Source organism: Lotus japonicus, chromosome 1 (assembly GCF_012489685.1).
Source record: "Lotus japonicus ecotype B-129 chromosome 1, LjGifu_v1.2".
Taxonomy (NCBI): domain Eukaryota; kingdom Viridiplantae; phylum Streptophyta; class Magnoliopsida; order Fabales; family Fabaceae; genus Lotus; species Lotus japonicus.
In genome coordinates, this window is record NC_080041.1 from 74440443 (window position 1) to 74454717 (window position 14275).

Below are 14275 nucleotides of genomic sequence, written 5' to 3' on the forward strand. Positions count from 1 at the left end.
TTCATATTTTAGCTTTTCGTATTCTAGTTTATTTCTAATGCCACTACCATTCACTAACCTTAACTCTAGAAATTCAAACTTTCCATCTATTGGGTTACTTGGTGGACTACAAGAGTGTCAAAAATTCCATTACTAGTATTTAATATTTTTGACTAAATTGAATAAGAAAATATCAAAAATATAAGTTTTTTTCAAAACATGAAAGTATTTAATAGTATAAGACCATAAGCTTGGAAGTTGGAACCTTTCAATGCAACACAAGCCCCTAGACAAAAAATAGAATCAAAGACCTTGTTGGAACCTTGTAACGCTCCCTAAGAAGTTGATCCAAACCAACCAGCCAAAAAGATGAAGGGGTTTTCTTCTTCATGTCTTGCTAACACACGCATGTTCTGTTCTTCTATTCCTTTGAGCTTCTCCAACCACAACAGCCTTGCCATTTCATCTGCTTTCCCAAGGAGCGTTGCCAATTCAAATACAAGATTGTTTATCCGCCACTCACAGCCAAACCACGCCTCATGTTTGGTGGCGCGGTGTGCGAGTTCGAGGTTGGTTACAGAATTGGAGAGAGATCTGAAACTGGAAGAAGAAGGAGGAGGAGGAGAGGCAACTGGAATAGCGAGGTACAAGCACAAATGCGGGGAAGGGAAGGGGGCGGTGGAGCTTTTGGAGTGTCTGGAAAGAGAGGCAATTATGGGTGCTGATATTGGGAAAGAGCCTACAGATTACAACCGAAGGGCTCAGATATTTGATAGGAGCTCTGCAGTGTTTCAAGCTCTCAGGGAACTGGATCCTGCTAGTAGTGATGATGTTCTTTCTCCACCATAGATAGCGTTGGATTAACTTTCGTTTTGATTCTGCATTTCTTGTTGACATAAGAAAATAGTAAGTCAGGGTTTTGTGCTACATTTGCCATGTACACATACATACCACAATAATACCAGCAGAATTTACCCTTTTAATTCATTTTTCTGGACTCTTTCGACCTATCCATCTGATTGCACTGTGTTATTATATCTTTCATATAGCACTGCTCTTCTAATTCATTCATCTAAAATTGAAGGGAAATAAAAAGCTAACAATTAGATAAAATGGGAAAAAATCCATTCATCATACCCAATTACCCACCATTCCATCTTATTTCAAAACAACCAAACAAGTGACTGACGAGTGGAGTGATCAGATAGGTTGGATGCCATTGACTATTGCAGTGACTGACGAGTGGAGCCAGAGAAAAATCATTGGTGCAATTTTATAAGATGTGAACACAAATAAATAAACTACAGCAACAAGAGAGATCACTTAAAAACTGAAAAATTAAAAAGTACATCGTTGCCTAAACAATTTCTAAATGTTAATTTAACTGTCTGAATAGAAATGTAACTCTAGCGCTACACCAGTGCAGAACTGTAATGTCATCGCACTTTCATACACTAAATCAGTAACAAATGACAGTAACTTACTCCCACTGCACTAACAGAACTTCCAACGGTTATTGCAGACAGTACAAGTGACATAGGTTGTCATAGGTTCATCAGCACTGCGAGTCTGCATTTGGTAATAGGTGCACTTCCTTTGCCCGCACCGACCACACTTGAATTGATCAGTTGTAGCTTTTGGTGGAGCTCCACGCTCACATTCAAACAAAGCTTTCTCTTGGATTTTCTCAATCTCCTGCTTCCTCTGTTCACTGGCCATTTCTGCCGTGCTCATGTTGACCAGCCGCTCCGGCTCAATAACACCGAGTAGAACTTTTCTTCGAAAATCTGGGTTCTTCGCGTCCTTCAGGTTAAACATTAAGGACCTGTACTTGACCTTTTGGGCCCCATTTGAAGCACCCCAGTTTTCAAATAACACAGACTCCACTTTTACAGCAACACGAATAGGGTCACACGCGTTAACTTCATCCATCATGTCTCCATCTGCCTCTTCTGAGACCTTTGATAAAGCCTCTCTGAGAAGCTCCCTTATTTTGTCCCGCGCAGAGTCATTAGATTTAATCATAGATGTTAGCTTCGGAGGAGCGGCAGAGCTGGATGGTGTTTTCTTCACCACAGAAACTGGCTTTTCTTCCTTGGCTATCTTTTCCACCTTGACACTAGCAGCACGTTCAGTTTTCTCAATTTTGACATCCACATTTCGTGCCTTGTTTGTATTTTCTGAGCTTGACCTTGGTGTACCATTCCTATCAATTTTCTCAACTTTGACAGTTTCACCTTTCTCAACCTTCACCGAGGGACTCTTCTGCATTTTCCCAGCTTTAGCTCTGTCCCCATTCGCTGACTCAACCTTATTATCAGAGCCCCCGTTCTTATTTTTGCTTGTTTCCTTGATAATTATGCCTTTCCATATCTCAATTAGTTCAACAGCAAAAGCCTTAATTTTCGGCTTGGGATGCTTAGTAAGAACTTTAAGATGTTTGCCCACCTGAAAGATTACATAAAGAAAGAAACAAATTCAAAACAGATCGTAAAACCATACATGTAAAGCAATCAAATACATATTTGAGATCAATTTGGTTTCCCCTTTGTCTTTTTTTCTCTCAATGATGTGGAGCATCAGCCCTGAAAGACCAAAAACGCAGCAGAGTGACACAAAGAAAGGGAGTAGCCAATGAACAGGTTACTAAATTATTCCCTATCCTAAAATAGCCTAGTTCTTACATGAAAACAAAATATTCAACACCTGCAAACCCATCCTAGTAGTACACTTTATTAGTTTGACAGGAAAAAACATCAAAGAGAAAAGAAATAAAGTTCAAGGTGGAGCTAAAATATCCTTCAAGTAAAAACGCAAGGGGCTGGGATGGAAAAGGTAGGAATAAGGAGGAGAACAAATGAAAAAATAAATTTGATTAACAAAGTGCCTGGGATGGAAAAGGTAGAAATTTGATGATCTGAACATTGTGTTTCGAATCAAAGTTGTCAAAATCAAGATCCTTCCCAAGATTGGTAGGGGAAGGAATGATATGTATATGTGTCTTCGAAACATGGATAATAATATCATACCTCTTATAACAACAACAAAACAGCAATACATATGAAAGTAACAATTCTAATTGAAGTTCTAATTCAGATGTCATGATATAAAGTACATCAAAAGTTTTCTAAAACACATAAAACTAAACAACCACAAAACACAGACCAAAGACCAAAACTTTGTGGTTTCTCTCGTTAGGGTGAAATACTGTAATTATTTGATCTTTTTGTAGCCGAGATATGTTATAAATGAGGAATGAATTTATTTCCAGAAAAGCCCATGGATTATAATGCTCTAGATATAGAGATTCAATGAAATGGTTTGAAAAACCAGAGCATGCTTAACAAGTTCAATTCCACATATGACCCGATTCTCACAAAAAACAGTTTTGGCTAGTCAAGGGTCCTTTGCCAACATAACAAGCTTTCAGCCACTACGCCACATGCAGCGCTTGTTAAAAATGTATGCTGTAAATTTGTAATAAATATCACATTAGATACAATAAAAGTTAACAATTCTAAATATACGTTAAAGGCTTAAAGCATTCAATATATTCAATATATTATATAAAACTTGAAATCGTATATCTAATAATCATAATTTGTCATACATGTGCAAGTATATGATCACAATCTCAACCGTTAATTTCTCAATCAACGGTTGTGATAGCTTACTTTATCCTCTAAAGTGCCAAATCCAACCGTTCCCTATTCAAGGTCTACAGGTTCTACCTAGAAGTTGTTTGTCATTTTCTCTCATAACGCGGCAATGCCATTTATTGAAGAAAAAGAAAAGGATCCAGATTCCAATAGAAATTGCATAACCAACAACAGCAAATAACATGTTCCAGCTAAAATGACACCCGCCAATTTAAACATGCATGAACGATAACCTCGGAACAATCGGTAACGTCAACTTCATTGTTAACATGCAAAGTGATACTAAAATCATTAGTTAAAAACCAAGTGGACGTAACCCTAGCGAACCTTTTTGGAAAACAAACATAACCGAAACTTTAAACATGCCCGCCAAACCTCGTAACTGCATGACCCAATTTCTCTGATGCATTACCCTCCAATCATGAACTGCGTCCTGAGAAAACACGGCTATCTAATCCCAAGGTACCTTTTGAATTATGATTGATCACCCCACCCCCCACCAAAGAACAAAAGACATGTTTCTGTCCACCTCAAGCAAAGCTATCACCACACAACCTAACACAGCATTGACTGAAAATACAAACTCATTCCTCTGATTCTATGCACAACTCAGACCAAAACAAACAACATTACCAGCTAAACACTGTTTTTCATCTCAGTTTTCATCCAGGTCAAAATGTATTCAATTTTCAATTTAACCCTGACCATTATAAGATACAAAGCACATCACAACACAATCTAACACAGCATTCACTAGTCTCTCTCAACCCTTCAAATCACCAATTTATTTCAACAATTTCACATAAAAAAATAGATTTTTTGAACCAAAACAGCTTCATAAACAACATCAACCAACCAAAAAAAAACACCAAAGTTGCAAAATTTAAAATAAAAAACAAATGGGTAACAGGAAGAAGAGAGAAAAAAGAAAAACCTGGGTGTTAACAAGAATCTTGTAATTGACGGGAAATTTCTTGAGCTGTTCAAGCGCATCAATGCATCGGGTTTCTTCATGTTCGCTATCGGAAGAACTGGACGCATCCGCCGCCTTCTTCGCGGCCTCATACAATTCCACCAATTCCTTCTCCATCGAACCAAACACAACAACCACTTCCTCCTTCCGAATCCTTCACAACACAAACCCAAATCACATCAATGAAAACAAGAAATTGAAAGAATGGAAGAGAGAAACGAACGTGGGTTACAGAGGAAAGAAGAAGAAGAAGAAGAGAGTGATGAGAACTCACCAGAACGGTGCTTGTTGTTGTTTTCTGCGGCTGCGGCTGTGTTGTTAACAGTGTAGGGAAGGAAAAAAGAGGAAGAAGAAAACGAAACAAACTAACTAGGTGTAACATATAACCTGTGGATCATCGTAGATTGACTAGATCCAACGGTTGGTGTTGTGTTTGGTGTGACTAGGTTTCGAACATTCTCGATCCGGTAATTTAGATAATGTTTTTATTTAAATCAAAATAATAACAAAAAATAAATTATTACTTTTTTGAGAAAATTATTTTTGATTTACTATTTATTTGTTTATATAATTACAATTACATTAAAGTTTTTATATACGAATTTCTTGCATTATATTTGCATTAATTGTTTTTCTGTATGACACCAATTTTAAAGAGATTATAGAAATTATAAAGAGAAAAAGTTTGATGCACCGACGGTGTAAAGTTTCAGATTTCAAGGATGTGAGAAAATCTCTCTTTTTATTTAATTTCATTAATTAATTGACATGACACATCCTTGAAATCTAATTGGTTGACGGTGTAAAAAAAATTTACACCGTCGGTGCATCAAAATTAAACTCAATTATAAATACTATAGAGATTCATGTCATTTAAATATAAAATTATTTAAAGTGTTAATTTGAAAATATTGTTTACTAGTGTGTAAGTGATTAGATTTTGAAATATTTTGCAATAATTTCTTATTTCTGTGGTGGAAACTTGGAATTGGAACTGGTCATAAGGCCAGTTTCTGTGTTAGGTGGAGAATTTTATTTTATTTCAAAATCAATTTTATCATCCTATTTGAAATAGTGAATGTAATAAAATAACGAGATTTTTTTATAAAATAATAAAACAAATATTTTTTTCTTTAATTTTTAGTTTGAAAAAAACTCACTCTCTCTTTAATTGGTTCAAATTCACTTGGGAGTGGAACCAAAAAAAAAATATAACTTGGGGGACTGCTTTGAATTTAGTGAGATTCTTTTTTTTTTACAGAGAATTTAATGAGATTCACATAAATTCACGTAAATATCAACAAAATCAAAAATAGATATTGTTGGAAAGGTGGGTGAAAGATACTTGGTAACTAGATGATGTCGGGTAATGGTGGTTGTGGGTTATTCAGTTATGTTGGTTGAAGTAGGATTCTAGTTCTAGTTATAGGAACCTGAAAGATACTTGCCGTCTGTAGTTCAAAGTCCAAACCTACAACTTTAAAAGCGGATCACCAGTTCCGTGGGAATGAGTTTACTTTACCCCAACTTGAATCTTGAAAGAGTAAAAACTTAAAAGTAAAAGAATAACATCAAATAAATGTTTAAAATACAATTTTTTTATTTACCTTAAAAAATCTCTAAGGATGTTATAAAAATCATTATTCTTTTAAAACAAACTAATACATAATTTTTATTTTTTTCTAACAAGTAAAGATTGACCAAATAAGCTTTTTCCATTCAATAATAAGTTGAGCTTTGAACCCACAATCACTTACTTAAAAAACAAAGTGCTGAATCACTACACCAACCAACTCAGTTGGTTTAGTGCAAGAATCATTTGGTTAAGTTTAAATATAATAATTTCAAAAATAAAGTTTAAATATAATAAGAATAAAAATTTAAGTACATAATTTCATACAAACTTTCACAAAATTCTCTAAAGATGACTTTCACAAAATTCAAACGCTTGAGTTTTTGGTAGGCGAAAGCAAACATGCTATCCGTCCCAGTAGCTTTACACGGGAATTTCTGCTTTTATCTATGTTTATCAAGAACTCGGTACAGGATGCTGATTAACATAAACTCTAGGTTAGCAATAGCTCCTTCAACATGGAGCACGAAGGAAAATTCATACCATTCTTCTCAATTAATTGCAGAAAATCTCCAGTAAAAACAACCAGCACAGAATGTTAAATTTTCATATCCAAAACCACCAAATAATATCAGAAACAGGTGTATTTCCGAAGAAAACAACATTATTAGACAGTTACTCAGCTAACCATCCTTGACATTATCAAAACAAAAAAACCTCGAATCATTCTTCTCAATTGGGCCTCATTTTTGTTCAGGCTCTGGCTTCTCAAAGAAGGTCTTCCTCAACCAGCCCCATGGCTGTAAATGATTCAAACAAAAATGCATTAAAATAACAATAAGATTTAACAAGAAACCAGGTACATACACGCCTAAAGATACAAAAAGTCACCACCTGAAGCAAATTAACAAAATAGAAGAAACCATGAATCATATTTTACCCAGACAGGGAGGATGTTAAAGTCAACTTCTGGCAACATCCTATAAACAGTTGATGGAAGTTCACCAAGAGCATTGAAGAAAAATAAAAAAAACTAGTGAAACAAAGACTACGAGTAAAGCTCTAGTGCCTCATGAATCTGTTCTACTTAGACTGAACACCACCAACTTCTGGTATATTCCATTTGGAGCCATTACCACATTCCTTTCCTTACAGCTACATATTCATAGCTCTATCCTTGTTTAAGGGTTATTCAGATATTAAAGGTTAGGTTATAAACCCCTTAATACAGAGGTATGTGCTACAATCAAAGGGATGGGAATTAGATGGATGATAAATAAGAGTGAGAATGACAAATAGAAAATAAAGGGTAGCTTCATATTGTTGCTTTCAGGTCATAAGCAGAATGCTGAGCTCAAGGGATAGTGAGAGGTGGGGATTCAGATGGGGAGAAATGAGAACAAAAGGAGGGAAGGATAGGTAGTGGAGGGTAGGCATGAGGAAAAGGGAACGGGTTTGGCCTAGAGGTTCTGTGTGTCTTTTGATTCCTGCATCTCTCTGCTCTTGTAAGAGCTAATCTTTTTGTAAGGAGCTAATCACCTTTGCTTTTATCAGTAAAAATCAATCTCTATCATAAGACTATTGAGAAACAATAAAACCATTAAAACCAAGATTTATATCTAGGAGTTGGGGTCATTTAATTTGCACACCCTATCAACCGTAGTTTCACTCACTTGTCTTGTAATTGAAGTAGGAGATCATGTAATGATAATAAAGGTCAGTTTTGAATGACCATTTGTTTGTCAGAATTCCTTTTTTTTAATACAGTGATGAAGAGAGAATGTAAAATTCAACAAACAATGTGCTCCATAAGACCTCCATCAGATTATATGAATCAATATATGTTAGAATTTGCAGATTGTAACAGAGAATAATTCCATCACCATCACAAACATAAACTTTCTACAGAACATACAGGCCAAACATATTTGGTCCGCCAAAAGCAGAATCGAAAGTTAAAATTTATGAAATAACACTATTATAAGACAGACTAAAAAATATCAAAGGAATGCCAATGAATCTTAAATAACTAAATTCATTGAAAGATTTCAACTAAATACCCCTCCCCCCTCCCTCTCCTCTTAGCTAGGCTTCATTGTTATGACACTTCAAAGGGATAATGAAATATCCTTCATAGTTCATATATGAAAAAACGACCACACAAATTTTTTTCATCCCCAGTTTCAAAGATGTCACATGTGATAGCACATAAAGTTTAAGAGTATTAATGTGCACCCAGAGATCCATTAACTTGTGCAATTTATGACATATTGACATGATTTCAACCAAAAAGCCATTAAGCCAATTACCAACACGTGATTGTAGAATCAACTAAAAGCTCCATGGCGATCAGTGAAAAACAGATTTAACAAAAAAAAAAAAGTAAAATTTATAGGATATGAATTCACATGAGGCAAATCAAATAAGAGGTTAGATTATAATATTCAAAAAACAGAGGATCGATAACAAAATTTCAGATCAGCATGAAACGATATCAAATGTGAAGAGTCAAACAAGGAATAGTGCACAAATCGTTAACATCAGGCATAATCGAGGAGGAAGAGGGTGGTTACCTGAACAAGGTAGAGAGCGCCGGCGCCGGCGGCAACGCCCCACATGGCGGCGGCTTTGACATCGGCTGGTTGGAAACGAAGCTTCGCAGGTAGACCGGCCATTTCCTCAAATCTGTGTCTGATGCGAAAGCGAACCCTAGGACTTCAATTAAATCTAAATGGTCTTTGTCTAGATGAAACTTCGCAGAATAATATTCATTTGTATAATGTAATATATTCCCCACTTGAAAATTATTTTAATTGCTTAAAGGATAAAAGGGTAAAATAATGGTCAAAATGGTTTGTGAGAAAGGTTTTTTTTTTTTTCTGAAATATTGTTGATTGGTTCGTTTTGAGACAAACGAAATACATCACGTAGTTTTAATGTTATAAATCGTCGATCAAATTAGTCTATGTGGTTAAAAATAATGTTTTAAAACTCGGCTCGATCATTGACTCGATCGAGGTACTGAGTCAATGGTCGGATCAGTGAGTCACTGTCAGACTGCTTGACTCGGTGTATATTAAGAATGTTAAAAAATAATAATACAACTCATACAACCTAACATTTCTCATACTTTTCATTGATGTAATTATATTTATATGTATAAAAGAAACATCACATCTCTTTGGCCAGTCCCTACCGCTTAGTGCGCTGACCATGGGACGAGGGATTAGTCTCATGGTTGTCGGCTGTGGGAATACTTTGGTCAAGACAAAAAAAAATGAAACTTCACATGTTGTCATTAAATAGTAGGTGGCCTTGTGGTAAGGCAACTTTGTTTATGTGCCTCATGTTCTGTGTTCGAATCTAGCGGAGTTGCAAGGCCCATTTTCAAAATTTTCCCCCATTTAGGTTCCAACGGTTTGTCGAGCCGATTCCACCGTCTGAGTTTGACCGGTCGAACCCGAGTTTGATCGGTTGGTTCTGAGTTTGACCAATTTGATGACACAACCAATCTAAACTTCGATCGGATCGGTCTTAGGTCCGAGTCCCGAGCAAACTTGTTAGATCAGCTGGTTCGAGTTTTAAAACTATGGTTAAAAATGTAAAAATTGGTCTGATGTGTGAGACTGTGAGGTTAAAAGTCAAGTTGGTTTTTTCACTCAATTTAGTCTTGCGAACGTTTTAAGAAAGGAAGAATCCTAAAACATAATAAAATTCTCAAATCTTCAATCTCTAAACTTTGCTTCTTCGAAACTTCAAATCTCATTTCGCATTCCCGTTGCAATTGGCATTACAGTGGGTGGGGGGTTCAAATCGTAATTTCAATAGAAGCCAAACAAAAATAGAATGGTAGTTCAAGCTCATTGGTTCATGGCGGAATCCTCCATTGCTATCGCATGAAGTGGTCGTGGTGATAGTTTAATTTCCAAAACTGAGCTGAACCTAAGAAAACCTTCTCGTGGTTGCTATCTATCCAAGGTAAGTAAATATTGCTTCTCCTCAGTTATCCAAAACTGAATGTATTGATGAAAAATTGAATTTGTAGTGTTTTAGCACGATCATGTGTCAAATTGCAATTCTTTTGTTGGTAAAAGATTTTGATAGAAGACTGGAGATTTTTATTAATTAGATAAAAAGTACAAAGTAGAAAAGATAATACTAAGATATCTGATCCTATTATACTGTCATAACATATATAATCAGATTTAATCCTATTTTCCATATATAACTTATTTGATCATATTTTGAAACTATAACTGATTTGATCCTATTTTTCTAATATTCCTCACAAGCTCAGGAGTAAACATTATCAACTCCCAGCTTGGAGACTATAGAAGAAAAAGGAGAAGGCTCAAGGACCTTTATGTGGTATGCTAAGAACTGGGTATAGGAAGTAGATGAAATCATTTTCCTTGAAGCTTCTCTTGAACAACGTGACCATCGATGCTTAGTACGTTCATGGAAGACTGCACCAGATGCAATATGCCTAGTAGGTTTGCTGTCACAATACATCAATGTTGGTTGAACAAAAGGAACTTGAAAATCTTGGAACAAATATGTGATCCATTGCACTCTAAAACCGGAGAAAAAACCACGGCCGTTGTCAAAACCGACAACCAGAGAATAAACACTATGTGAAAATTGTTACAGCACATAGACTTCACTCTCAACCACCCCTTAACCCCAGTACACCCACACTCTCCAAAGTAAATATTTGAACTACATCTCACAATACTCTAAAACAAGAGCATAAGAGAAAAAAGAAAACACAAATATAAACTTAAAGTGTTTTCAGGTGCTACATCTTTGGTGTTTTGGTGCGTTGAAACAAGGAGCATGAGATCCCTATATATAGTCTTGAACCCTCCCACCCCACACTAATCTAAGCGATGTGGGACTTCTCCAAGATGCATAACTTGATCTTTTTTCTCCTTCATTAGCAATGTGGGACTTACATTGCAATCAACCCCAACAATCTCCACCTTGATTGCAATGGTCTTCAGTCTTCATTGTCTATACCGACAATCATTGTCTTCACCGACAAACATAATTCTCATTGTCTATATACCAACAAATTAAATTATCATACTCCACCATAAAAGAGTACACTACACTTGGAACTAAACCATCCCAAGAATTTTTCTTCACTTGGAACTAAACCATTCTAATAATTTTCACATGCCGAAACCTTGCTGAAAATTTATGGTGCAACTTCCATGTTGGCTTTCTCCGGAAGTTCATCATCCATCGACATAACCACGTACCTTGCATCAAAGCCAACCAATGCCCGCACGTTATCACCACACACCTTGCATCTATATCAACCAATGCCCGTGTGCCACCTGAACAATGTCATGCCCAGAACGCCTTATGTAATCATGATTGCATCAACTCCTCCATCACAGCATCATCACAACTGCAGACCGACTATAAACCGTGCACCAGGTTGGTTCCTAGCCAAAACCTCCCAAAACAACACTTCACAATGTCACACTTCTTCAGCACCTTCGCAATATCACACAAAGTGATATCCACGAACCGGAAGCTCTGATACCACTGTTAGGAAATAACACAGCTAAAGAAGTAAAATAAACCAGGAGCGCAATCAACAACGCAAGAATATAACGTGGAAACTCCAAAATCGAAGAAAAAACCACGGCCGTTGTCAAAACCGACAACCAGAGAATAAACACTATGTGAGAATTGTTACAGCACATAGACTTCACTCTCAACCACCCCATAACCCCGGTACACCCACACTCTCCAAAGTAAATATTTGAACTACATCTCACAATACTCTAAAACAAGAGAATAAGAGAAAAAAGAAAACACAAATATAAACTTAAAGTGTTTTCAGGTGCTACATCTTTGGTGTTTTGGTGTGTTGAAACAAGGAGCCTGAGATCCCTATATATAGTCTTGAACCCTCCCACCTCTCACTAATCTAAGCGATGTGGGACTTCTCCAAGATGCATAACTTGATCTTTTTTCTCCTTCATTAGCAATGTGGGACTTACATTGCAATCAACCCCAACAATGCCTTAAGGTTTTGGGTTAAGATGTGGCGTCGAGATCTCTTGGTGTCTTGCTCCTCGGCCCATGGGCTCCCCTGTCTCCCCCAACAAGTGGTATCAGAGCCGATGGTTGGTGTAGCCATGGTTACGACTCCTTGTGTCGAAAGTCTTCTTAGCGGTGTAACTAGGCGGCGGGTTCCGTTGACGTGGTGAAGCGAACGTCGGTGCAAGAGTGGATAAGCTTCCGCGGAGGGGGGCCATGATAATGTGGAGGTGACTCTCACTTGAGGGGGAGATTGTTGAGAATTCAAGTGCGGAGTTGGAGTCCCACATTGGTTAAGTTTGGGTGAGGAGAAGACTTTATAAGAGATGTGACCCATAAACCTAATGCCTTAAGGTTTTGGGTTAGGATGTGGCGTCGAGATCTCTTGGTGTCTTGCTCCTCGGCCCATGGGCTCCCCTGACTCTCCCCCAACAAGTGGTATCAGAGCCGATGGTTCGTGGGACCATGACGGCTCCTTGTGTCGAAAGTCTTCCTAGCAGTGTGGCTAGGTAGCGGGTTCCGTTGGCAGCGAACGGCGGTGCAAGGTTGATAGCTTCCGCAGACGGGAGGACCATGGGTGATGTGGTTGAGGGACTCACACTTGAGGGGGAGATTGTTGGAATCAAGTGTTGGAGTCAAGTCCCACATCGGAGAAGTTAAGGTGAGAGGGAGAGTTTATAAGGAGATGGACCCATAAACCTAATGCCTTAAGGTTTTGGGTTAAGATGTGGTGTCCAAGATCTCTTTGGTGTCTCCTCTCAGCCTTGGTCCATGGGTCCTCGCCGTGACTCTCCCCAACATTTAGTTGTAATGGAGAAGCAGCATAATTGAAAACTCATTGGCCCGAAATTCCTTTCAAGTAACACAAAATACTTAGAGTTGCTTTGTGATGATGAGGATTAGACTTATATTGGCTGAGCTGCTAAACAAATTAAGAGATGTTTAAAAAGTAACAACTAAAACCTTTTACTATGTGTAAGAGTTCGATGACATATGGATTGGGGAGTGGATCAAAGAATCAATCATTGACAGATGTAATTTATCTTTCCGATGTAAAAAAAAATAACAACTAAAACTTATTGCTATTTTGTACGTATAAAAAAGTATTAAGTATTAAAGTTAAATATCATGTCATATATTAAGTAGTAAAGTTGAAAATTGACTTGAGTTTTACATTAGCGATAAGATTAATTAGTTATTTATTGTCATTTTTATTTTCATTTAGATAAAAAATATAAGAAGTAGTTCAAACATTAATTATCGGCGTGAAGTTATAAAAAATAAAAGATAAAAAATTGTACAAAGTAATATATTTTATATAAAATAAACATGTTAATTTTGAAATTAGTCAATGGTTAAATGCATTTTTAAATATAAATTCTGGTAATGATTTCTAAAACCTTATCTTATTATGTATGTTGTTTAATATTAACTATATTAATGTTTGGTACTTTTCCTCTTGTAACAAAAAAAAAACTATAATGTTGGGTCATGATATGTTAGAAAATAATTTTAAAGTTCATTTGATTTTTTTAATAAAAATGGTAAAAAATTATTGATAACTATTTTATGCTACTTATTTTGTTAACTATTAATTATCAAATTTTTAGTTTCTTATAAAAAATTATTAAGTAAATAGTTAAAATAGTAATTATCAATCATTAATAATTATAACCACAAAATATATTTATATGCAAACAGTGTTAGGAATTTAAATTAATTTTTAATAAAATAATATTTATTAATAAATAAAATATAATTTTCTTTTAGAAATAAAACAAGTATCTCTATAGGTTATATATTGTTAATTATTTGTATGTCTGTATTTGTTTTTTTACAGCAAAAAGCAATTTTATTGAATGATAGAATTACACGAGTCCAACCTTCTCATGAAGGAGGGGAAAACAAACTAGACAAGCAAAGTCCCTCCTAGGAAAACCAAAGTTAGAGAAAAGGGTCTCATTAAAATCTTACTAGAAATAACTCATTTGAGATAAAACTCAGTGAAGGAAAAAGAGTACCACATGTAAAGTT

The 14275-nt window shown here is 36.0% G+C and overlaps 3 protein-coding genes across 3 annotated transcripts; 2 read left to right on the forward strand and 1 right to left on the reverse strand.

Moving 5' to 3' along the window:
* The first annotated feature begins 235 nt into the window (after positions 1-235).
* LOC130749687 (uncharacterized) lies at positions 236-1150 on the forward strand. The gene has a single exon (XM_057603066.1). The coding sequence runs from the start codon at positions 349-351 to the stop codon at positions 826-828; it is 480 nt and encodes a 159-aa protein (XP_057459049.1). The 5' UTR covers positions 236-348; the 3' UTR covers positions 829-1150.
* Positions 1151-1276: 126 nt separating this feature from the next.
* LOC130749680 (transcription elongation factor TFIIS) lies at positions 1277-5016 on the reverse strand. Its single transcript, XM_057603056.1, has 3 exons — positions 4886-5016; positions 4573-4765; positions 1277-2427 (listed from the first exon to the last, which is right to left on the reverse strand). The coding sequence occupies exons 2-3, from the start codon at positions 4726-4728 to the stop codon at positions 1474-1476; spliced, it is 1110 nt and encodes a 369-aa protein (XP_057459039.1). The 5' UTR covers positions 4729-4765; positions 4886-5016; the 3' UTR covers positions 1277-1473.
* A 1686-nt stretch (positions 5017-6702) lies between these two features.
* LOC130746013 (uncharacterized) lies at positions 6703-8886 on the forward strand. The gene is made up of 4 exons (XM_057598512.1): positions 6703-6759; positions 6856-6986; positions 7037-7043; positions 8767-8886. Exons 1-4 carry the CDS (start codon positions 6703-6705, stop codon positions 8848-8850), a joined length of 279 nt encoding a protein of 92 aa, XP_057454495.1. The 3' UTR covers positions 8851-8886.
* The last annotated feature ends 5389 nt before the right edge of the window (positions 8887-14275 follow it).

Excerpts from the sequence above, each read along its gene's own strand:
- LOC130749687 (XM_057603066.1), top strand. The coding sequence starts at position 349 with ATGAAGGGGTTTTCTTCTTCATGTCTTGCTAACACACGCATGTTCTGT.
- LOC130749680 (XM_057603056.1), bottom strand. The coding sequence starts at position 4,728 with ATGGAGAAGGAATTGGTGGAATTGTATGAGGCCGCGAAGAAGGCGGCG. Across the intron at positions 2,428-4,572 it reads AGATTCTTGTTAACACCCAG|GTGGGCAAACATCTTAAAGT; the intron begins GTTTTTCTTTTT and ends GTAATCTTTCAG.
- LOC130746013 (XM_057598512.1), top strand. The coding sequence starts at position 6,703 with ATGGAGCACGAAGGAAAATTCATACCATTCTTCTCAATTAATTGCAGA. Across the intron at positions 6,760-6,855 it reads TTAATTGCAGAAAATCTCCA|ACAGTTACTCAGCTAACCAT; the intron begins GTAAAAACAACC and ends CAACATTATTAG.